The following is a 25580-nucleotide window of genomic DNA, read 5'->3' as shown; positions in this document are numbered from 1 at the left end:
TTGAGCGTGACGTTGGCCACTACCCTGTAAACACGGTTAAGCAAATATTTCATCGCGGATATAGCTCACCCCCCCCCCCCCCTCTCTACCGCTCCTCTCCAAATATAACAAGAAATCATACAACGCAATCAATAATGAACAATCAGCCACTCTTTTCCCCGCTGAAAAATAGCCACAACGCTATATATACAGTCACACACACACACATATATATATATCGCTGGAAAAGCTTTATGCGGGTATTATATTCGACAATGTCGAATGGCCAAATATTGAAACACACAAAAGGATTACGTAAGAGGCTGGTAATATTGGATGGACAATATATAACGAATAGGATTTTTGGCTATTAAAATAGAAGAGTCGCAGCAGCAGCTGGAGCTAAACTTTTTGCGGTGCACCGTGGGAGCTCAGGGGCTTTGTGGTGGTGGTATACGCGCGCGAGGGCTATTTAAACGATAAACTAGCACGAAATTGCACGCTTCGCACTCTCACAGTGAATTTTCCACCTTGTTCCGAGCTTCGACGTTTGGCTATTTCCGTCGCAGTTTTACAATCAAGCTTGGAATTGGCTTCGAAAAATTCCAGTCGCCCTTGAAAGCTACCTATAGATTCGAGAAACGATAAATCGCGTAATTTGCCGGAGCTGGTGGTTGCACGGCGGCCGCATAGCTTTTCGCGAGAAGCCGAAAAGTTTGGACGCAGACGGAGGAAACTTTTTTGTCGCATGCATGCAGGAACGCGCATCGACGCAGAATTGCCGAATCCACCCCCCCCCCCCCCCCCCTATAACCAAGCTAATTTCACACTCACGAGACGCACTTCTCGTCATTCCCTCGCGCTCTTTCTCCCGGCACACTCGGTTTATTTTCGTAAGGCCATATAATCAAACTCGTGTCAGACGAATTTCCAAAAATTTCTCTCTCTCTCTCTCTCTCTCTCTCTCTCTCTCTCTCTCTCTCTCTCGCACTCTACGAATCCAATCTCTCGAATGAAAAATTCGTACGAAACAATTTATTGCCAAGCACTTTGATTTATCGCTCGAGAGCTATCCGGGTAATAAGAAATTCTCTCTCCTTCCTCTCTCGATCAATTGGTATTCCGAATGAAAATAATAATAAACGATAGAAATTTTTGAAAGTCAATGGAACCTCCATTAAAATTCAAACATATATGTAATTCCATGGGCGATGACAGCACGAGGAGTTTTGTTTGGGAAATTTTAACAGTTGAAAGGAATTGTTTTAAGAGGTTTTTTTATATTGTTCCTAGACGTGACATTTTCCATGGAAATTGTCCATTCTGAAAAAAATTGGCTTTTCGTTTTTATACTCCAAGTACAGTGAAAGCTTCAGGGATGATATAAAAGCGCTCGTATAATATTAATATGAAAAATCTCAGTAAGTATTTTTTCATCTACGTTTCTGCCATGTGTATGTATATGTAGAGCTGAAATATTAAACCTGCTCTTTAAGAATACGGGGATATGCTGTATATTTTCCATTTGTTTAAGAGGCTCGTTGGAAATTACGGGACTTTCATAAACGCTTATGGGGATAAAATTAATCAATAATATCCGGCTCACTTTTGAAAGGAATATTATGTTCCGGCAGATGTTCTGCTGCTTCTCGCTTATTGTTAATTATGCTGGACTCAAAGGAACGTGCTGCCTTCTGATTTCACTGTATATAGTACACACTAATACCAAGGCAGATTCTTATCTTGGGATTAATACGCGTTGATCCATAATATCCACAAATCCTCTCTACAACTTTTAATCTAAATTTTTGTTCCACGCTTCGATTATAAATATTGTATCAGATGCTGCGAAAAGGTTAAAACAACGCGAGAAATCCGTATTATGTAAGGCGAGATAAAACGCTGGTGTTGGAATAATTTGCATAAATGACTTCCGTTTAATTATACGTGGATTAAATTCTATCTTTTAAATCTTCGAGTATCTTTCAAACTTTTCATTTAATTTTCGCTCGAGATCCAACGAGTGTTGCGTAGAATTATCCATGTGGTTTTTGTTTTATCAATGTGGTATATATACATATAGTCAATAATTTATCAATTTCTCTTTATTGACATAAATCATGAAGGGAAAAGGTGGTTTCTTCTTTATCGCTACTCTCTTTTAGTAAATTAGACTTTTAATGGAATCTTGGGTAGATGCTAAAGTAATCGCTCGAAAATTATCGCATTGACACACGATGGGGTGAATTATCCTACAAAGCTTCGAATATTTCGTTTCCATTCCTGTCCTCATTATTATCATAATCTTTTCACTGTAGATATTATGCGCTTTTATGTCACGTTTAACGAAAAATTTAATTTTAAACTCTATTTAAGATTCCGCTTTAATTTTCCATAAAGTTTAAACGAGTAAGCACTGGTCGTTATAGTCGCTGTGAATTTTGAAATTTTAATATCTTAAAACTTAATCGTTTTGCGCCAGCTCACTTGTAGCAGAGGGAGACTTGGATAATAATTTCTCTGAAATTATAGCAATTTCATATATGATTTTACTTAGGGTTGGAGCTATCAGCAGCCTCCTTGCTTTACGAGCCAAAATACTAATATTAAATCTTCCTGAACAATGGATCATTACTACAAAAATATCCCACTCTCCTCTCCCTCTTCTTATTAAAAAAGAAACAAAGAATTTTAAACGCTCTTTGATTAAGCTAAAAAAATTAATAAACAATGAAACTCCCGTTACAAAGAAAAAAAAACTTGTACAATTTTATATCCAACTCTAATATTAATCGAAACAATGAAAAATTAATATATTTCTGAATAATATTGCTGTGACAAAAATCTCGACCGATATGTTTCTATAGCGAGGAATCGGTTAACCTTTTTACGCGAAACTAAAATTTGCAGGGAAATGAGCGGAGCTTTCCTCATGAAAAAGGAATGAAGCAAAACTCGAGAGCGCTAATTTGTAAACGAGCACAGTTCGCGTAAACCAATTTGCTTGCCACGAGTCAAAAAAGAAGGCTGAGAAACGCAATCTAACGCTGCACCTTGCACACTCGACGTTACAACGAAACACTTAATCCCTGAATTTACATGAGACCTGGGAGAATAAAATTTTTCCATTCCTCGTTACACCATAATTATCACTGAGCAGAACCAAAATCCTTTTAATTCACTCAACGTCTTATCCAGTGAGCTCGCTCGCAGGGTCTTTCGTAACGAGAGAAAAAGGCATCGGTCACGAAGCGGATCCGAATAAACCGTGAGGTTCTAAAGAACCTTCCGTCCGAGCTTTTTAGAGAAAAGTGTCGGACGAGTTAAATGGTGGTGGGTGTAACTTTACAAGGCTTTGTTCTCCGTGTCTTGATATAAAAAAGCGCGAGGTCACGCAGAGTGATACGCACCTTGTTAAAACAGGTGGGTCTGTCGTGTCTTCAGACAATTTGACACTGTAGGAGAGGGAGCGTTTGATCGGTGCACCTTGTCATTCTTCAAATAATTCGCAAAACGTCGGGGGAAACGGCACAGCACGAGAATCGCGAATCGGAGAAGGCCTGGAGCATGAAGAGGAATTCCTCGCTGTCGAACGGTGGCTTTCGTAGAGTCAGCTGGTCCGTGCAAGTAGAAAAAGACGATTAAGTGGATAATGGAAGTCGACGAGAGTGCGGTGTGTCGAGTGTTCACTGGCGAACTAGAATCGGCACTCGAAGAGCAGGATGGTCGGCACACTGCACCTGTGGATATCCCGGGCTTCGAGGTGGAATGGATTGGAGCGATGAAGAGGGGGGAGGGTGGGTGTGTGGGGAGGGGACGAGGGGTAGGTAGTACAAGTCGAATCCCTCCGGAGGACTTTGAAGCTCGTCCTCTCACGAAAAGCGAGCGAATCACCGATAGGCACTGATCGAGAGAGATGGATGTATAAAAAATATAACGTGCACGCGTACGTCCTCGTTATCTCTGATGGAATTGATGCTGATGATGAAGAGTGATAGAGAAAGAGTGAGAGTGAGAGAGAGAGAGACGGAAAAGAATATTTAATTCAAAGCTCCCGTGCGAGTTTTGGTTGGAAAAATTTCTGGGTGCTAAGGGTGGGGGGGGGGGGGGGATGGTAACGATAACGAGGAGGGAAAAAGTAGTAACGGTAAAGCAGTGTAGTGGCAAGTAGTTAGAGACAGAGCGGCGGCCAGCGAGAGCGAGGAGTCGCGCGCGGAACGAACGTTGGCATTCGCGTTACTGACCGAACCGAACCGACGCGAACCGAACAGAGCTAGGGGAGAGATTCTCGCTCTATCCTGACGCTACGCCACGGCGGCCGCCCGGGCTCTCTCCTGCCTTGTGCCTGCCAGCTGCCTCACTCTGACTTGCGCCCCGCGCAACTACGCGCAACATGTGGGAAACCGTTTCTCTCGCTCTCTCTCTCTCTCTCTCTCTCTCTCGCCCCTCCCCTCTCACTCGTGCTCCTTCTCACTCTATATAGCGCCGGGAAACCCTCTCGCACACCAGCACTGCGGGGGTGTACAGAAAATAGGGGTGTCCACCCTCTATGCGTTCCGTCCCTATTTTCATCCCCCTCCTTCACTTCCAACTTCTGCTCCTCTTACTACCCTCCTTACGCGAGTTACGCTATCACACTACGTCAAATACGTGACTAAATCTTTCCTTCCATATATAGTCCTTTGGTAAAAGCGCCTCCCGAAAATACTGCACTTTCATTCGGTGCATATTTTTCTATTATTTGCCAACATTTTATTCTCCTCTTTGCACTGCGTTATCCTTGGAAATTTTGTAATATTTTATGACGACTGTTTTTGAACCGCTTGTCTCGGAGACGTTTTTTTTTTTTTTTTTGGTGGAATTCTTTTTTACTTCATTTAATCAATAGGTTCTCCACTCGAGACCACACTGTTTTTATACGAGAAATTTTCTTCGTCTGATATTTTCTCCTTTTTAAAGTGGAAGGATTTGGAAGTTTTTATAGTTACAGTGATAAAGATATTTATTAGAAGGTTGAAAGTTGAAATAAATTTCAATAGTTTGATTTGAAATGTTTAATAAAGTTTTATGATGGAAACACCATATCTGGTAGTGACGTTTTATTTCAGAATGATAGGCATCTGAGGTTTAATTTATGCGCCTCTCTTATGATTCTAACGCGCGAAAAATATCTTTCTGATATATGATTTTTATTCAAAATTATATATCGATAATTCAACGAATGTGAAATTTGGTTTCGCGCGAAAGCACTGGTTTACATTTATCACACAACCGGGAGCTTAAACACGAGTACTTTGGCAAAACGCCATGTTCATAGCAGTGATAAGCTGATACGTGCATGAATCACTCTTGTATCACATCAATATCTACCTGCATCAATAGCCGTTGGTAATCTCTCGTACGAGCTCTATAAAAGTGAAATTAAAAATTCTACTTAAATTTTACACTTTCTGATTACTACTCGATCATTCGTTCGCCTATTTGATTGAATTGCTAGAAAAACTCCTAGTTTATTTTATTGATAATATTGCTGATTATTTACTCCTAAGATAAAATTCATTTAAGGCGAAAATATCAGAGTACTCTGATATTACACGTGTGATATTATTATAAGACGCTGGCGAGGCATGTTGCTGGTATTGCTAAACACATTTTCTCTTTATTATTTCAGGTACATTTCGGTATAGTGTAGATAGTACACATAAAGATCCCTACCCTTTTTTCTCCAGACGGTTATTCAAGCTACTACGTGTCCGACGAACGGACCACTTATTCGGACTATAATAAAAGTTCCCTCAAATCGTATATACAAAGCTAAATAAAAATCTTTTATATAGAATGCAAATATTAAAGAAACAAAAATTCACTATATACTGTAAAAATTTTATGAGCGATACCTTCGTCTCTAGTGCTATTGCTATTATTAGAAAACGTGACAAACATAAAGTTGTAGCTGCGGGGTATTCCACGAAAAGCATAAATTTTATCGGTTAAAGCGAGATCTATCATTAGAGCAAATGCGTTTAATAATTTCAAAATCAAGACGTCCATAATTTTAGCGAGCTTGGCATGATTAAAGGGAGCTGGAAGTGAGCTTTCTAGAGGTATTGTTGCAAAGAAGAATGCGGGAAGATTGCGAAACCCTATTTCTGACAGCAGACGATCGGTATCAGAGAAAAGGGGCAAAAGAAAAAAGGAGAGGAACTAATTGGGAGCTGCTGAATACTACTCAGCTTTTTCTTACAAGAATTATAATGAAAATGATCCCAAGCGAGAAATTACTGTTCATTTCATACACCATCATGATTCATCTTCAAAAACAGTATAAATATAAGCTATTGTTCCAATTTATTATCTCGTACAATATATAGAAAAAATTAATCTCCACAATTACTTTTTTCTTACAGACTGATAAAGAAAATTGATAATCATCAGAAATGTGGGATTTAGCTACTGGTCTTGGCTAGGTTATACATTGCACACACACACACACACACACGGTGTGTAGTCAGTTCGAAATGGGTTAATTAAGGGAGATGACATTCACTGTACTAATAAAGCTACTCTAACACACGAAACGTTCGTATCTTACGACACTGCGATTCGTAAAAATATAAGATATTGTTTCAATTTATTAACTCGTACAATCACAGAAAAAGTTGATCTCTGTGATTATTTTTTGCTAGCCAGTGACAAAGGAAAGTGATAATGATCCGAAATAAGGGATTTAACTACTGGTCTTTGGCCAGGAAATACATTACACACATACGGTGTGTAATCAGTTCGAAATAGGTTAAGAGAGATGACATTCACACGACTAATAAAGCTGGCCTTACACACGGAGGGTGGCGATATACGTACGCCTGCTCACACAAGCCAATGAATTTGTACGCGTTCAAAAGCTCGCCACAAGTAAACACGTTTACGCTGTTCTGCCGAGTAAACCTCGTGTCCTTCCTTTTGCGCCATGTGACGTTTCTATGTACATGAAAATTTGTCGACTGATGGTATACATATATATATATATATATGTGTGTGTATGACTTTGTACAAAACACACGACTTGGTAAGAAAAAGGTAATTAAAAACGCAACTATTAACAATTGTATATATATATATATATATATATATATATATATATAGTATATATTTTACTAATGCAGAGATTTGTTTGCAGGAGTATGCAAATTTATAGTAATTGTATGCGCGAAGGAGAATATGAAACCGCAATTTTAAAAATACATAATGGCATATAAATGTATATAAAATACCTGTAAGCATACCTGAGTAAGGGTAAAATTACACGGTGCAGTTTTTTAAATCCTATGGTAAATGTACCTTGAAAGTAGCTGTACGTATATATAAATATATTTTTTTGTTGCAAAGCACAAAAATGATTATTAAATTACGCAACAAATTGTATCAACAGCAATGTATAAGTTAGTATTCTTGGTAATTTTGGGATGTTCATTAAAACAATTTTTAAGAGTCCAGATGTTAAAGCTTAGATAGAAAAATGTTTGTTTATTTTGAAGTCCAGTTTGGTGAAAATGTATGTGTTTTCATAAAATATGTTGGTTTTTCGTAATTCTGTATAGTAATGTTTTATGTAGCTTTCGAAAGGCTACTGCATGATATTAAACTACATAAATTTTTCTATAAATTTCAAGTTTTATTAAACCTTTTTTTAAATTTTCATCTCATATACAGCTTTTTATTTATGCAGATATAAACTTTATAATTTTCTATCTGTAACTGTGTGGTTTTGAGCATCCCGTTGAGTAAATTAAACTAATATTGAGCGAAGCAAACTCTGAACATAACATTATACCGGTAAATTTTATTAGATAGTAGTAGGTCTTCTCGTGCAACATTATTAATATTCATGTTCATTTATAATAAACAATAATGGTAAATTGAGTGTCAAAGGGTTTCTGTTATTTATACCTTTATGCCTATATTTAATTGGTAAATATATCGATATAAAAACTTGATGGTGAAAACCAGATGATAGTCAGGGTGAAAACAATTTTCATTCTCTGTTCGTTATGAATAGGCAAACGAACTACGTTGATTGCTTATTTGTTTGCAATGCTCTCAAAAATGGAAGAGAAAAAAACTACCATTCCTACACTCCTGTATAATTATTAATATATCGCATCATTTGAATGAGGCAGGAGCTTTTGCGTTAACGAAGTAAATAATCTGAATGAAAATTAGTCAAAAGCTACAGAGCAATTACTCTAATGGTCAATTTAATGCTATAATCCGTGTCTCGTATCGTTACAAGTTATTCAAGTTTAAGCACTATATACGTTCTTATTATGCAATGTCCTTAATCATTATGTACCTACACTGTGCTCATGAGATGTCATCTATTAAAATAACAAAGCCGCTTTAAACGTTCAACAGCTTGAATCCCTATAACAATAACTGATGATTCTCTATGTTACAGTTATAAGTAAAGACATTTACTTAAACACACCAAGAGATATATATTAAACTGGAAAGAAAAATAAATCATGAAAAGAGGAATCTGACTTTTGTAATTATGCATATATTCAATTGTATTATCGATTATGGTATCAAGCTTTATTAGACGTATATCATAAATATTAATTAATTTATTTAAACTTCATTAATGCACATTTCCAAGCCAAATTGAAATATGAAATTTTCGTGGAACGTATTATTGCGAGTTTTATCTGAAAGCTATGATGAAATTGGTGCAAACTTGCTGTTTAAAATAATTTCTGCTCCAAGATATCTTTCTTGCACCATCTAGATCGCATTTTATCTTGACTAATAACTAAGGAAGCACAATCGTTTTTTTTTTTACACCGATTTATATCAACGAATTTATTATCCTTATCGTGCAAACTTAAAAAATAAAAGTAATAGCAAAGAAAAACATTACCTACAGTCCCCGGAATATTGCCGAGTTTCAGAAACTCGCAATCTACAAAATCCTCAGTAAAGTACAATAAAGATACTTCATTTCGATACTGATTCACTTGCGAGGCACAGTTTTACCTTTTGCATAAAAACAAATGCAATATTTTCTGATTATTTTACAAAAATATTCCAAAGTATAAAAATCAGAATAATAATGGCAAAGAATTAACTCGACACAAAGTTGGTCTCGGATTGTACCAGGATGGATCGAATTAATCAGACACTTACTCGACTCGTGCATGAAAGCTTCTCTCGTCGTCCCTTCTTCCAGCAAAGTGTTTAGATTTCAGTTGGCTGACCGATTACGGCACATTCTCCTGCCACGTAGTATTTATACGGTCTGACTCGGGAGATGAAAATCTACTGACTCCTATTCCGATTCCCATTTTCTGTCGAGGCTCCGCAAAGTTTTTTGACACTGACGGATCGCTGGCGTTGGCCACACTTGCTCTTGCTAATTCGTCCAATGAAAACTTTGGCTACGTTCAAACTTCGACATTCCACCTACGTGATTTCTACACGGAACTGAGAGAGAGAGAGAGAGAGAGAGAGAGAGAGAGAGAGAACAGTCACGCACACGAAACACACGTATACACACGATACGTGCAAGATCCATAAGGTAGAAACATAGTTACCCTAGCACAGCTTTGTCAGTCGCTTGTCACACCGAATAAATCGAATTTTCTCGCTGATAGACGCGAAACGCGATATTTTGACAGATTTTTCTCCAAGCCTCGATCTTTCTAATGTATAACGTTTTTTTATCTTCTATATAGTTACTTATTCTGATCTTTATTTTTCTTCGATATAAGAAAATCAGCATGAGAGATTAATTAACGTATCCAGCTATTTTTCACTGGGTCACCAATTTTTTTTTTTTTTTTTTTTGACCGAGAAAGAGATTGTTTTGTAAATAAACGTTTCGCTCGGTCGTCACCCACGTCATTCGATAAGATCGGATCATCTCTTACGAAGTAAGATCCTTGGTATAGTCATATAGTGCGATAACTTTTAAGGATGTCAGAACTGCTGTTACCGGCTCACGAATTACTCCCCCAATACAAATACACCGTCACAGGATAGTTGTAGCCATTACCATTAAACTGTTAACTGCAACGATACAGACTACTGAATGTCAACATAATTGAAATTTAAGATATTGCACATGCTCAACGGTAGGATTATCCTAAAAGTAGAAGTAGAAATTTATGACTGGGGTCTGCAAGAACCGTTAAATGGAGTGTATCTTGCGTGATAACCACCTGATAAATTAATCGTAAGCATCAAACTTTCTTCTCTTTTAACAAGAACGTGATTTGTTAAAGTCGTACAGTAATTAATCATGCGCGATGGAAAAATGTAGACTTTCCGGAAGGCTTAGTTTAATCACACATAAATATATAATAATAACTTTGATTGATGAAAAGAAAAAATAGAATAACGTTTGTAAATATATTTGCATTATTGTTCGAAAAGATTTTACATATAGAATTAGGCTACCTTATTTTTGGAATTTTCGACGTAACCGTACCGGATAAAAGAGGCAGCTATTTTTACGCGATTGTATTTTCAGTGGTTGGTAAATTTTCCAAGCCAAACGACGATCGGTGGATATAGCAAGTGTCAATGTTGTAACTGGTTTGTGTGAGGAAATGAGAAGCCGAGAGAGAGAGAGAGAGAGAGCAACGAGAAAAGTACCAATTCGTTACGTCCTTTTTATCTATGATGCTAGTATATGGTTTGATAGGAAGTGCGAGGGCTGCTATGAAGTATTATCAACATCTATTTTATGTCTGCCCTATAAAAATGATTCCCTCTTATCGTAAATTTCTCCCTTTTTTACAGACCTTTCTCCTCTCTAATATATTTTCTACCATACCTAACCTATCAGCGACCTTGTTTTTTTTCCAACGAAATTTAATTTATTTTCCGTGCAAAACTTTTCTCTTCCAATTAAAAGTTTATCAGTGGCACATAGGTGAATCAGGTAAGGTGGAAGTGCGCATTATAATTCACACGAAAAGCTCCGTTATACAATTTTTCGACGTCCTAATGCTTTATAAAGCATAACGAATGGATTCTTTTTCTTATTATTACGAAGAGGATTCCAACTGCAGATGGGATTAGCAAGGAGTGAAAATTGTTTGGAAGGGGCTGGAAGAAGAAGATTGCAACGTTTTTTCTAACTTTGACAGGGCCAGCTGGTTCAAGAATATATACGTATATATTATATTATATATACGAAGAGGCTCGTTATGAAGAAGGATTATCGGTCTCGTAGACCGGACTCTTTGCGGGTTAAAAAGGGTAGAAAAGTAGCAAAGTCCTTGGAAGATACCTCGAGGGATGTCCCCCAGCTCGCAATGCCCTCAGCTATCTTGTTTATTTCCCTTTACTATCTTCTCTTTAATGGAACAAATAAAACTAACGTTAGAAAGAACAAGAACTGGACACGTATAAATATCGTTTGCTATTTCCACTATCCCCTCTAGCTCCTATTCCTCCTCCCACCATTTCACACACATCTAAATTTCTCTATTTTCTGCTTTATATTTTCAAACACGAGTAATAAAAGCTGCGATAAAAAATTTTTATTCACCCTTAAACTTCGTTCACTAGAAAGCTGTAAATAAACCTAATATTCCTTAAGTTGTGAGAAAGAGATTTTCGAAAATTTATTCTGGAAATTTTGCAAGGTTCAGGAATAATAAATATTCGTGCATAGAATTGAGATACGATTGCTATTGAAAAGTATAACACGCGTATTTCGTATATATCGTAAGTTATTTGAATAATTTCATTCAGAATGAAAATCGAGGTTGAGTGGAAATGTTTAGAAAATTAAGTTAAAAATTATATAATTATGTCTCTCATTGATAGATGGAGGAGAGGAGAGGGAAGCAATCAGACAGAAGTGAGTAAATAGAAGGCATCGTTGCTGCTATCAAGGATAAAATTGACCTTCCGCTTGGATGCTTATCGGTATAAATGATTGGTTTTCAACTTGCCGTTTTACCAACCACAAGAGAAAAATCTGCGCGTCCATGCGATTAATAATAGCCTTCTGTCACGAGCAGAAATCCCAACAGTCAGTTTCCAAGTATTACATGCATAAAAATTGCGTCGTTTCGTCTGTTACCAATGGACGTGCATAAATAATCTACCCACGTCTCTCGCACAAAAAATCACTATATTAGTGCATTAATAATAAAGATCCCACACTAATTTATAATTAGCCAATCCTCTTAAAACTCGAGCATCTACCACCAGCATCCAACCTTTAATATCACACGTACAGCGTTAAAAATAATTATAACTATATATTATATTTCTTTCTATTTTGTGATCAACGTCATTCCATTGAACAAAAAATGTTAAAACTATACGCAAGACCGAGTCATGGATCAATATGAATCTCGATCAACAATAATTACCTTCCCCAGGAAATTTAAGAAAAATTCCAACAATTCTTCAAGAATCGACAAACAATGCTCAGGAACATTTGTACGGGGGGGGGGGAAGAAAAGAGGTTTACAAGCGAATAAAAAGAAATCAGTTTAGTCTATACAAAACGGAAGCGGATGTTAAGTAGCGCGAGTTTCGAAGCCTTTTTTAGAATGTAACGTGTGGGAGCCCAAGCAAGTAGTGTGAGTTCGCGTTGAATGAAACGTTGGCGTAGGTCAGTTTGATAGTGTTGCCTCGAAAGGCTCGGTGAAGCCAAAGGGGGTCGATGACTGTATTCGCGTGCTAGTCTCGCATGAACAGAGGCCGCGCACAATCTGTACGAGTTCCCGATATAGATCACCGTCACGAAAAAACCTACACACGTTCGTCGTTCAGTTTTAGCCGACGTTTGCATAGATCATTGCCGACTCCAATTCCACCGCTTTAATTAACAGATCTAGGTTACTCCAGAACAATGCCACTCTACCACCGATGAATGAATATTTAGGCCTATTCTTTGAACCCTGAGACATTCCTTCGCCACCCTTGATGCTACAACACCTTTTCCTAATCTCTCCAAGGATCGATATCAGCACGAACATATACGCTGCTATCCTGTGTATATATATAAATATATATATGGTACAACATACACAAGGTACAGCAAACGCATTTCTACCGTACGATACAGAGTACCACCCTCTGGACTTTTTCATTCTAGTAGAAAACGATCCAAAAATAAATCTCACAATTGAAAAGTGTCACCTGATAAGAATCAAGATAAATTGCCATGCACTCTCGGTGAAACCTCGGTATAATACTATGCAATCTGTTAAAAGTTAGTATTGTGAGTCTAGTCTAGATCACTACGAAAAAAAAGAAAGGTATTTTCAAGTTTCGAGTCAACGAGCGTTTCTCTGCAATCGTCGCAAACTCGAACTGCAGTCTCCCAATTAACGAATGTAGGTTAAACCGAAAGAATGCCATTTTATCACGAACGAATAAATATTTAGGCCTTAAACCGTTTTAGTATAATATAGATGTTGGTATCGTTAATTTTATCGATCAATTCTTCGTGTTTTCTTATAATCACCTCAAGATTTCCAGTATTGCTCGGAGTTTGCTAAGATTTAAGTGTATATATATATATATATATATATATATATATATATATATAAGGATGACTGGTGATTTATGTTGTTCTCGCTTGTCGTTACGAACGATTGAAGCGAAGAAGAGCGTCGATATTCTCACGAGCGCGAAGCGTGCGTACACATACATAATGCTGAATCTTTTGTCTAGAACCCCCACCCTTCATACATATATAGGTATACATACTCGAGAATATTGGCCGAAGCATACGAATTTCTCCGACTCAAAGTATTTCCTCTCCATCTTCGTTTTACGACTCTCTTGCACGGTACCCCATAACCTTCCACGCATTCCTTCCTTATCCCCACTCCCCTCATACCACCCCTTTTCACAATTCCCCTCGATAAACCTTCGACCCAACGGAAAATCTATCCAGTGTCCTTGGAAAACTTAATCAACTTATTTGTATGAAATTTTCATGAGAATGCTTTACCTCTAATAACTTTATAATCTTCTTTCTTCTTCATCTCCAGCCTTCCCTTTTAACGTCTGACTATGAACCGAAGGAAAATATCGAGTTTGATAAATACGTTTCTATGGGTAATTCCTTTTATTTCGTCGATATACCATAAAATATAAAGCTTCTGGAGTATCGGTGAGTCATTTGCAAGCTGCAATTAGAATTAGTTTTACGAGAGAGTGGACGAAGGAATTCGGGGGCAAATAAAAGGGCAAAGGGCAAAGCGTGGGTAATGAGAAACAGAAGCTCGTTAATTGCGATGTCATACGTGCGAGCGAGTTTTGTTTGAACGGGGGCGTCTTCATCCTTGATGATCGACGAATTCTTTGATGAAACATCGGAGGATCCCGATATAAACGCAGTGCAGACCGAGTCCCCTGATGGAGTCCTCGCCGCAGGGACGGTTCCTTTGCTCCTGATTTCCTTCGGAGGAGCGTAAACCGCCAGTGGCGAAATATCGATCAAATGGACCCTATACATACATATATATATATATATATTTCGTGACCGCGCGTTGCTCTCTCGTGTCGCGTGTCGTTTCGTGTTTTCTCGTGGCGTGTTTCGTCGTCCAACGTCTCTTCGTTGCCCGAATAACCCACTGACACTGACGCGTGTCCCTTGCGCGCACGCTGCCTCGCAATTTCACCTTGCTTATTCGACCTCATCTCGCTCGACCTCAATCGCTCTCTCCGCAGTTATCCGCAAGCTTTCTTTCATCCTCCCTCTCCTTTACCCCCAGCAACATCGAATTTCTCCAAACTTTTGCCTCGCACGGCTGATCGCAATTAGGAAAATATCGCGATATTCGATCAGTCACGATTCGACCATTTCTCATTCTTAACATTTGTTCTTCAATTTTTTATTTCTTTTTTTTCTATTAATTTTTCTTTTAACGCGACAATATTCTGCTAATATCTGTGCAGGGAAATTGAAATTCAAGTGTGGAATGTAGACTGGATGGTAGGAATACGCGTCAACGACGAGGATGTTTGGAACTTTTGTATTTATAGTTCCAGCTGCATATTATTGTACCTTTTGGTTTTATGCCTTTTCAATATTTCTACTGTCTCGATATTAAACCCCTGTTTTTTAACTTTTCCGATGAGCGTTAGTTGTCGATAGCTTGAAAGACCACTAAAAATCAATAGTATACCGTACGTTTACTGGCGTGAAACAAGAGATGCTTTTTAAAAGAAGATCCAGTTAAAGGGTAAATGGAAATTGATAGTTAAGCAAAAGCAACGAATGAACTAATTGCGAATACAAAGCCTGGTCATTCGATTTTTTTCTATTTTCAGAACGTCAAAATCAATTTAAAAATTTCGCCAAACTATAACTGGGTAAAAACTATAGGTAGCTTGAAAATTTGGGAGGAGAGCCTCGGTCCGGAGAACCTCGCTATTTCGCATCGTCTCTCTCTCTCTCTCTCTCTCTCTATATATATATATATATATATATATATAGAATGAAAATTTATTTTTCACATAATCCGATAAACATTATTTATTTCCCACAATACGAGCCCATCAGATTGTCGTAGTCGCGCAGTGTACAAACTTCGTTGTACGCTGTTCCTCCTATCAGTGTTTGGTATTCAAAGTATTCAATAGGATTTCAGACTAGTATCGATCAGAAGGGAAGAATAGAAGCTTTTAATCTTCCAGGTTCGAAGGCATTTTATTAGAGAGTAAAACTTTTGTCATCCCATGGCTTATATGCTCCAATGCTGTATCTGATATGTCTGGCTTCCTCGGTGATTAATCTCGCTAGATCGAGCTCGCCACCCGAACCAACAAGTGCAAGCACGAAACTTTTATCCAATTATAAAATTTTAAGTGTAAGACTGTACATTTAACCTAACGTTATTATCTACGAATCTAGCGCTGCATTATAACAAAGTATACGTATATATAAAAATAGCAAAGAGTCGTCGAACGTAAAATTGGTTCTAAAGAATTAATGTGCATAACCGTCGTTAATTATAAAGAGTGGAGTATAAAAAGTGTGGATTTCGTGACAGCATTGGACGTTCCGATTGTGGTAATTTAGCGAGTAAGGAAGTCCCTATCCCATAGTGGATATTGCGAGCTTTCGTGCAGGGAAGAGAGAACGAGTGCCAGGTAGAGCAGAGCTTTTGTTGCGGCTCGGTGATGTAACGGCTTAAAAGCGGTTACCGCATTGCCGATGTCGTGCTTCCCGTAACCACGGGAATATAATACCCGTAGGAGAACACGTACACGTGTATATATATATATATATGCATAGCTACCCTCCACCTGCCAGGGGTGGACGACTTATTGACCTGATGCCAACCAGGCCTACCGCTAGATCCTTCTTCCACCCCCTCCCCCCTCTCCCTCTTTCTCCGAGCAATTCACCCCATTATCCCACCACTCCAACTCTAATCGCGAGCCTGATATCTCCTTGCGCCAAAACCTCGTTACACACTCTCCAACTTCTTTTCTCTCCTTATTCCGGAGTGTTATACGTGTGTATATACTCTCCCGACACCCCCCTCTCCTAACAACGGTACTCGGCCATCCACCCTAATTTAAAATACCGATCGCCCGGATTCTCGTGGAGAGTATAACGTCAGAGGAGAAACTGTATTTCGATCAAAGTTTTCCAATGCACTCGTCGACGAAAGTTGAGGTTTAATAAACTGCTGGATCGTCTTCCTTTTTCTTTAGCCACCCTCCCCCCCTCCCTCCTCCTCCTAAAAAAGATTGCTGTCTGAAATCTTCATCAAGCGAGCCGAGTAGCCAAGCCGGTTGGTACGCCCTTGCACCGAAACACCATGCAAACTCGTTTAACTTATTGCTTTCCTCCCACTTTTACTCGTTTACGTTTTGCTCTTTTTCCAACATCTTATGGCTTCTTCGTGTTAGATTACACGCGATTCGCCATGGCCTACGGTCGGAAACCACTTCAGTCACTAGCAATCAATAATCAAACATAAAAGTTGTCACGTTGCATAAACTGTTTTTCGAGCCTTAAGAAGCACTGAAAATCACACACCCACGCTAAGCTATTCCTATAATTTTTCAAGCTTTTAACGCTTTGGCTATACTTAAAATTTGTGTTATTTTCTCGGAGGTATATATACAATTGGAAAGGTCTATTTATAAAGTTGGAATTCTTTCGAGTGTGCGAATCATTCATTCTGATATGCAACGACCTTAAAATTATAGATATTTTATCAATACTGATTATTAATTAGTAAATGCACTCTTATTGCAATTCCTTGTAGAAATGCCTTCCAGTCCAATAAATAAAATTAAATATTGCAATGCTGAATTTAATTTTTCTATCAATAGCTTTAAAATACTTCGTAAACCCATGTCGTATGAGACTCTCGAGAATTTCATGTTATTTATATAAGACCATTATAAGATGATTCCTTCAAATACACTAGCTATAGCAAGTAATATACTAAAAAGTAATTTTTTAAAAGTTCTTTAAAAATTAGTAATATTTTAAGCTCGAACAATATCGAAATAATTTTTTTAATGTGATGTAATAAGCATTAGCCCAATTGAGCGTGAAGCAAAGATGAGATTAATTGTTTATTAATTGAACAAATTGTACCGTGTATTATGCGAATTAGTAAATTAGTCGCAACACGATTTAGTGTAAATAATATTAGCAGGAAATAATAGAATTTAAAGCTATATACATAATATATTAAAGAGGTAAGACAAAATTCGAAAGCGCAGCTTGGTATTATAGTTTGACGCATTGATCGGATAACCATGACACGTAGCATCACAAGCCGTAGAATATCCATCCTCTGTAGCTACTTGTAGCTGACAGGGTAATTAGTATTAATTTTCGGCTGGAAAGGAACGCACCAAATCAGAGCTCGAACCGAATTGCACAAACAACCAAGAAACAAAAACGTTATTCATATCTTTGTTATATTTCGAGGCGAATGATGAAACACCAAACTAAATTTTAAAAAATGAAAAATTATAATGCTACAGTTGAAATATATTTTAAGAATCACTTGAGCATAGACCCTATTGACAATAATCGAATATATACAAAATAAAAACAATTTTCCATCAAAAGCAAAATGAGAAATGCATTTTCTAAAATTAAAACAGTCATCTTTTAAAAAAAACCATGAAATTAAGCTGGAATAACTTAAAACTCCCCATCTTTTTAAGTCTTGGAAGAATGAAATATTGGATACTAAAAACAATATTCGCACTTAAGCGAAGAAAATGTAGAAATCATGCAGCACAAGGGTTAAAAATCAGGGCAGCGGGTTAAACTGTATCGGGCTTTACTAGTTTTGCATTAGCGATATTTTGTGGTAATCACGCGAGGCTTTCTTGAGGTTAGAGCAAGGAGGTTTGCGGTAGCGTTGAAACGAAAAAGTGGAGAACAAAGGAGGACAATCGTTTTGCCGCAGAATCAATGACTATAGCAATAGCAAAACCGATTACGATAGAAATAAAAACAGCAATGGTAACGTAACACCAATATTGGCACTTATGGCAATAGAAATATAATACTGTGTAAAAATGAAGGTCCAATTCGCGAAGGACCAATAACAGCCAAGCGGTGGCAGCCTGGCAGCAATGAGCCAGTATTGGACCATTCATAAATTGGCATTCGCGTTTGCTGAGAACAATAACAATAATATTAAAATTGATAACGGCAGCAGCAACTATAGCAAATAACGATGACAATAGCAAACTTGAAAACAAGAACAATGCGGTAGCAATAATTGCCAAAGCAATTGCAATAGCAATAACAGTGCCAGTATCGATAGAAATTTATAACAATAGCAGTAATAATATCTATATCAATAACGATCAACAATAATGATAGTGATAGCGATAACAATAACAATAACAATGGAGCATTAGTACAAACTCCTGCTCCACTTCGATGATTGATTTTATCCGATTCTAAACAATTTCTATTCCCTTTAAATTCTCAATTCTCCTCTCAATATTCCTTCATCGGATTGAAGCAGCCAATCGTTCGCCAAATTTGCTTTTTCTCTCATTTCGCGTTTACGAAAAACACTGCATTGCCGAATACTTTTAATTATCGTGAAATTCCTTTGAGAGATGAGAATGGAATTTTTAAAATAAGAATGGATAAAATAATGGCACTATGGTACACTGAGAGTTAAACTTAATTGACCACTCGAATTAAGTCGGGTAGGATTTTCTTTGTTACGTTTTATGTGCCAGTCTGGAAAAGAGTTGAAAGCAAGCGAGCAGAAAAAGAATAAATCAGGGAAGCCAACGCTGCTGGCTACCGCTGCTGGCAATGCAGCAATAGAATGCAGCATTCTATGCAGATTGCAGGACGTAAACGGTGACTTTTCAAATATCAAGTACTACGTGTAAATACACATGTTAATGCGTAAACACGTGACTTGTCGAAAACAGTGATTGCGATTATCGGTATAGTTTTATTTTGCTTCTGTTTGGCGCGATGATGAAACAAATATGAGACTAGAAATTTTATCTGAAATAATTTGCCAATCGAGTACTGATGATAGACACTATATATTGCATGGGTATTGTGGTAAATTCAGGAGGGAAATTTAAAATTGTAGATACGTCAAAATTAAAGTTCGCAAACTCGTCTCATCTTCAAAGCCTAAAGTATTAGCACGAGCGATACAGGATATTCGACTTGGTACTATGATGTTTAATGAATAATTGATGCAATACTATTTAAGTTGAGGTAGTAAATGGTGGTAAATGAGAATGTAGTGCCGGCTCGAGTAGTAAAAGTAAGGAATTGGAGTGGGTGCGGAGTAACGCAAAACTTTTCTGGAGCGTTGGAGCATCAATAGGAATAATGCAAGGTAAAATGATGCAGGCGATGCATAGGTGCATAAAAGTGTAATGACCTAACGGGAGCACAGTAGTTAAGATCGATGGGCTCCGCAACTTCTTTCGGGCTCGCGCGAAACTCCAGCCTATACGCTGCCCCTTTAACCTTATAATCTTCTATAGTCCAAAAATATTTTAATAAAATTCATCAGCGATTAACATTTATTAGCAAAATATCGTTTATAATGTATTAATTTGTTTATGGAAGCAAATTAAAAAATACAACATATAGGGAAAAAGGATATTTTTTATTTTTATTTATTATTTTATTCAACGAGAATAACGTATATTTTTAATTGTTTCCTGTGATTATTAGGAATACTAGAGTTGTGCTTATATGTAGAAAAATTGAAATTCATCTTTCCACGAAATAAAGTAGTAGTCGAAATTTGCTTCAAGAGGGGGAGAGTAAATGAGGAAATTGTATTGGATTGCAATGAAAATGTTGGAACGCGATTCAAAACTAGCTCTCTGGGATGCCCTACTTTTCGGCTACATTTTCCCACCTGACGCCACCAATCGTTCTACTATTCACCTCTACCTACCCCTACCTCAGCTGTTTACACGTTGCTCGCTCTTGTTGCCCGTTCATCACGAGTCCCTTTGCACAGATATTTGCAGGTACCTTATGTTGTATGCATCCAACTTCGACTGCATTCTCCTGTACCCATATTTAACTTCTTGAGATGCGACATTTCTTACTTGGGCAACCAAGTATCTTAACACCATATCTACCAAACTACTGCATTTAGTATATACCGGAATTTATTGTGTTAAAAAGATCTGTTAATTTTTTCTTAAAGTTAAACACGAGATACATTATAATCACAGTTTTCTATTGGTGTAAAAATTAAACCTGTATTTCTACTATTCATATATTAATTTATATAATGAATTGCTCCTATATGTTTTATTGACCCGTTTGAGGAAACTAGAGTAGACACTGTTTGGATTTAATTATGTTAAATATTTTTATGTTATAAAACTGACGCATTGGTTGTAAAATAGAGGTTTATATATTAAAGTAAATATTAAACAAACAAATGGTAAGATAGTTCTGGTCTTTATTTCATTTGGTATACAAACAATTGTGACCATAGCAAAAACGTTGCATGCTCTTTTTCAAAGATTTTATGCAAGCTTTTTATAATTTACAGATTCTTCAGCTTTAGCAGTATCATGTTAGAGATATAATTAGTTAAAACGAATTTCACTTGATATGTGACAATAAATAGTAAAAATGGCTTATCATCAAATGAAATATTTTAGAAATGCATCATATGGATTTCTCAGAAGTATTTGTTTTTAAATTGATAAAATAGTGTCGAATAGGCTGCACTGTAGTTTTTCCTTGATTAGATTTCTACATTTGTGTTTTATCTACAAAATATGCTATAATTCATTCAATATCTCTAAGTACATATACGCAATATAATTCTCATCGTTATGGTCATATAATAGCATACACCAAAACCTTAAAAACCCATTTTGTTTATAGTAGTAACTACTGCAGCTAAAAAAATATGAGATATAGTAGAAATAATACAGTTAAATCTATATAATAGTGTATGAAGACACGAAATTACATTTTTAATGCATAATCTTTTTAGATTTAACATATCATTCCCCCTGCACATGATTAGATACTTTCTTTTCTTTCCAACGAATATATGTAAGGCAGTGTACTGATTATAATTTTAAGTTTAATTTAATTTTTCACCTAATCATTTGAATTTGATATCCTAAATGAATTGTATAAATAACCAGCCTTTAAAATTAGTTTTTCACCTCATATGCGGTATTATATTGTATAGTAGGAATATCACTAAAAATTAATTAGAGTTGTCTAAGGTATCACAAATTCATTAAGATAGTACAACTTTTAAAAATCAAGATCGAAAATCAGATCACTTTTAAATTCAGCCTGTACTGAACTTTCGGTAGAACCTTTTATCGCCTCTTTATCCACTTTTTCCTCTTCGCTATTTGATATTCTCTTATGCGAAGATAATTTTTGCTCAATTTTTATATTAGCCGTTCTTTTTTGTTCTGGCTGTTTATCACGATTAAGTATAGGCTTAACATTATCGGTGGCCCCTTCACTCAACGCATATATTTGATCAACTTTATATTTATCTCGTTCCTCAGTCTCAGAATTTTCACTTTCGCTCAACCTACGATCGTGCGCTCTTTTCTTATTCTTCAACTTCCGTTGATTCTTCTTTCTCTGTCCTAATATGCTTGAATTGCTCCTAAAAATGCACAATTTACAATTAACGTAGTTTCCTTATAAATCAAAATAATTTGGCTTCTACTTTATATTTACCTGAACAACTTTCGAGAAACCACATCATTAAAGCGTACCGTTTTCTTTAAACTGGAGCAATCAGATTCGGAATTAAAATCATGTGCAAAATCATCGTGGAAATCTAAAGAGGATGCATGAAAGAGACTTTCATCCGCACTTGATTCAGAGTAAGAACGTGAAAAATTGCTACTTCGTGACTTCAATATTCCTTTTGATCTTCCCCCTATACTACTATTGTTACTACAAGTCAATTCGTCCCCGCTACTTTCCGAAACAGATCTTAATTTTGACTTTCGTCCTTGATGTTTTCTTTCCTTTTTCGTTCTAACGACCGTATTTTGATTTTCTTCTTCATCATCAGAATCCAGCTGATTTCTATTTTCTTGATTAATACTGATAACCACATTTCCATCTTCCATTTTCACTTTAACATTTTGATCCGGCTGCTCCTCAGGCATTGCCTATAAAAAGAATATTTAAATACATAATACTAAAAGAATTATTGATTCTTTACTCACCATTAACTCTTCAAGTTCATTTTGGAATGTTCGTGCCACAGGTAAATCCTTATGTTCCATTATCTCTTCATCCAATCCAACATAGTACCGAGATAAATTCTCAGGGTTAACAATTTCAATAGTAAAGACAACATTATTGTCCCATGGCTCAATTGAAACATTGTTTGGATTTAAAGTATTATCTTCCAGTTTAAGGCATATTGAATAGTAAAGTGGAAAGAACCCTGCTCCAATTGATGTTAAAAGAATGTGTATACCTATATTATTATCTAAGATTCTATGACTAATTGAATCAGGATCTGCATTCTTTACATTCACTGTAATAGCTAATTGATTATTATAAATGTTACACGTGAATGTTGGAAGGTTATATTTAATTTTAGGAATCATAAATGGAGCAACTGGCTCCTGTAACTCTTTAGTCCGTAATGTAATATCTTCACATTCAATTGTGTCTCTCTGCTTGTCACTCAATTCAATAATTTTAGAGGAATGATCACATTTCACTGACTCTGTAGTTAATTCCAAATCAGGTTCTTCTTGGGAAATATTATCATTAGGATCACTAGATGTTACAATTTGTGGTGCATCATGATCACTGTCAACTCCACTATCTTCCTTTCCATCCGTTAAAGAAATTACTTGATGAACAACTGGTAATGTCACTGTTAATTTTTTCAGCTTTGAATCAAATTTTGCATCACCCTCATCTGCATCAACAGAATATGACAATGGTAAATGCAATTGGTATTTTGCAGGTGTCTCACTAGTCAGGTGGAGATAACGTTCTTGTACATCCAAGGAAGCATCACTAGCCCTTGAGAGCAGAGGTAAATCTATCACAATCACTAATTTCTTTGGCATAGCTGCATGTAATTTTGCATCTTTTGTATCCAAAAAGTCATTCATTTCAATGTCTGATGAATATTTTATCACAAATTTTGGAGTAGTGTACTGGGAAGCTGTTGATTGCTCTGTATTTTCTTTTGTTTTATAATACTTTTTAGGTGGGGATGCTCGTTTTGATTTGTCTTCTTCATTATGAAACTGTTTTTCCCTGGATTCATCATAGCTACTCATTATTTTCTGATAAATTTCAGGCTCCATATCCAGTGACTCATTTGGAGGGTCCTTAGAAGGCTTTCTAATGACACTAGGATGACTTAAACCCTTAAAACTCATTTTTGGAAATTTGAGATTCTTTCTATCCAGTCTCACCTGCAAATGAAAAAACTTGTAAGCAGGGGTTAGAAAAATACAATAGCTTACTTACCTGTCATGGAAACAGGTTTCTACTATAGAAGGGGAGAGTAATGCTAACCTTAAATGTATTTTCCACTCCATCCATGGCAGTGTTGTTAACGATTTCCTTAAAACGAATATTTTTCGATGCAAGGTAGATAGTATCAGGGTGAAACACAACATCGAAAACTGTGCAGCGCACATTTTTTTTGTCAAGGTCATCTCGGGGTGGTATTAAAGTATAGGGTATCGACCACTGAAGTCCTCGATGACCCCCTTCGTAAGTTGGTTGACTCGTAGGTCTAGCAACAATGTCGCTCTTGCTAATGTTAATAAAACATTTTTGTTCATCATTAACACTGGTCTTTATGACGTAACCAGCTTCGGGGTTAATGAACGTAACGTCTACGCCCCGGGCCTTCTCCAACTGGGTTATCTCCTTCTCGTAAAGTTTTCGATTTTCAGGATCGGTCACTTCATCAGCATATTCGCTAAGCAATTTGCGAAATTCCTCCTTTTTCAGACATTCCGTCAAACTCTTTAATTCCTCTTTGGTGATGTCCAAATTCTCCCATTCTCTCTTACGTGCTTCGTACGCGTCCATCTTATTTAAAATGAATACGTAGATCGCGTGTTTACAAATAAACTCTTTGGCCGTGTTCCATCATTTACTGCCGCCTTTACTGGCAGTACTGAAACTCTATGAGATGTGTTACGTAAATTATAGACTTTCCGTACTGGCAGTTAATAATGGAACACAGCCTTCGTGCTGTCGAAAGATCCCGAAGCTATAAGTTTCTACCACGTGGACCAGTGCACCACCTTGCCGGCCGGCCGGCTATCGGCCGTCCTCCGAACTAAAATACTCTTCTATTTCAAATAATTTAGAATCTTTTTGACATACTTCGTTCCTATTTTTTAACCTATATATTTATAAATCTCTTTTCACTATCCACTCTAATCCCACCTCGTTAACCTCTTTCAGAATTTTTATGGTTTTAGCGTCACTCTTGAACATTCGTCCTATAAATTTGTAGAGAATCATTCTTCCTCAAAATGTACAAACAGCATTAATGTGCAATTTTATCAACGAATAAAGATTAATTCATAGAACAAACAAAATATAAATGAGCAAAATTTCAATATTAAAGGTCTTTTGATCAGTTATCTATCAATATTTTTTTTAAGAGATTACAAAATATGATAATTTTCAGTGGTTATATACAATTATTATACAAAAAACTCACTACTGTCACTTTATCTGAACATGGTAAAAAATGATTGCGATTTTACGTAAGCAAAGCTATAATTTATTTACGTGTCACGCCGGATGTTTGATCAATATATACAATTTCCTGCATCGATTAGCTAATAAAAACTTTTTAAACTCTATAATTATCATCTCGATCAATTCCTAATTTCCGAAATATCTATATCCACGTTTATATTCGATAGGCCTATAATAATTAATTGACATGTTTTTACACCGTGAAAACTTTTTCATCGTACTAAAAAAGCAACGGAGTAATAACTATAAAGAGTACTTTTCTCAGCGTGTTTATTTCATCGCATTAATTGCGGTGTATTATCGACGATAAAAGTGTCGATCTTTCAAGGACAGAGTAAAATTATGTAAAAAAAAAAAATTCTTGTCGATC

General features: G+C 36.6%; 2 protein-coding genes across 6 annotated transcripts in view; both read right to left on the bottom strand.

Annotated features, from left to right (window-relative positions):
- The window catches only part of Elk (Eag-like K[+] channel), a 67162-nt gene extending 63138 nt beyond the window's left edge, over nucleotides 1-4024 (bottom strand). For 4 of the 5 annotated variants that reach the window (XM_066730639.1, XM_066730637.1, XM_066730640.1 and 1 more), the window contains exon 1: nucleotides 3390-4024. The gene's annotated coding sequence lies outside the window, so the exon portion shown is untranslated. The remainder of the gene's footprint in view (nucleotides 1-3389) is intronic. The other variant, XM_066730638.1, reaches the window with a different exon arrangement.
- A 16872-nt stretch (nucleotides 4025-20896) lies between these two features.
- On the bottom strand, nucleotides 20897-24526 carry Nop17l (Nop17 like). The gene is made up of 4 exons (XM_066730162.1): nucleotides 24002-24526; nucleotides 22681-23898; nucleotides 22181-22623; nucleotides 20897-22106 (listed from the first exon to the last, which is right to left on the bottom strand). Exons 1-4 carry the CDS (start codon nucleotides 24524-24526, stop codon nucleotides 21737-21739), a joined length of 2556 nt encoding a protein of 851 aa, XP_066586259.1. The 3' UTR covers nucleotides 20897-21736.
- Nucleotides 24527-25580: the final 1054 nt, after the last annotated feature.

This window comes from Prorops nasuta, unplaced genomic scaffold (genome assembly GCF_024137725.1).
Source record: "Prorops nasuta isolate Cenicafe-Biocafe unplaced genomic scaffold, Cenicafe_Pnas_1.2 PNAS00008, whole genome shotgun sequence".
NCBI classification, from domain to species: domain Eukaryota; kingdom Metazoa; phylum Arthropoda; class Insecta; order Hymenoptera; family Bethylidae; genus Prorops; species Prorops nasuta.
This window is presented reverse-complemented; position numbering and strand designations above follow the sequence as displayed.

Bases quoted from the DNA above. Each gene is read 5' to 3' on its own strand.
- Nop17l (XM_066730162.1), bottom strand. From the start codon at position 24,526: ATGGACGCGTACGAAGCACGTAAGAGAGAATGGGAGAATTTGGACATC. The intron at 23,899-24,001 runs GTTAGCATTACT...TTTCATTTGCAG, and splicing joins GAGTGGAAAATACATTTAAG to GTGAGACTGGATAGAAAGAA. The intron at 22,624-22,680 runs GTGAGTAAAGAA...TTCTTTTTATAG, and splicing joins ATGAACTTGAAGAGTTAATG to GCAATGCCTGAGGAGCAGCC.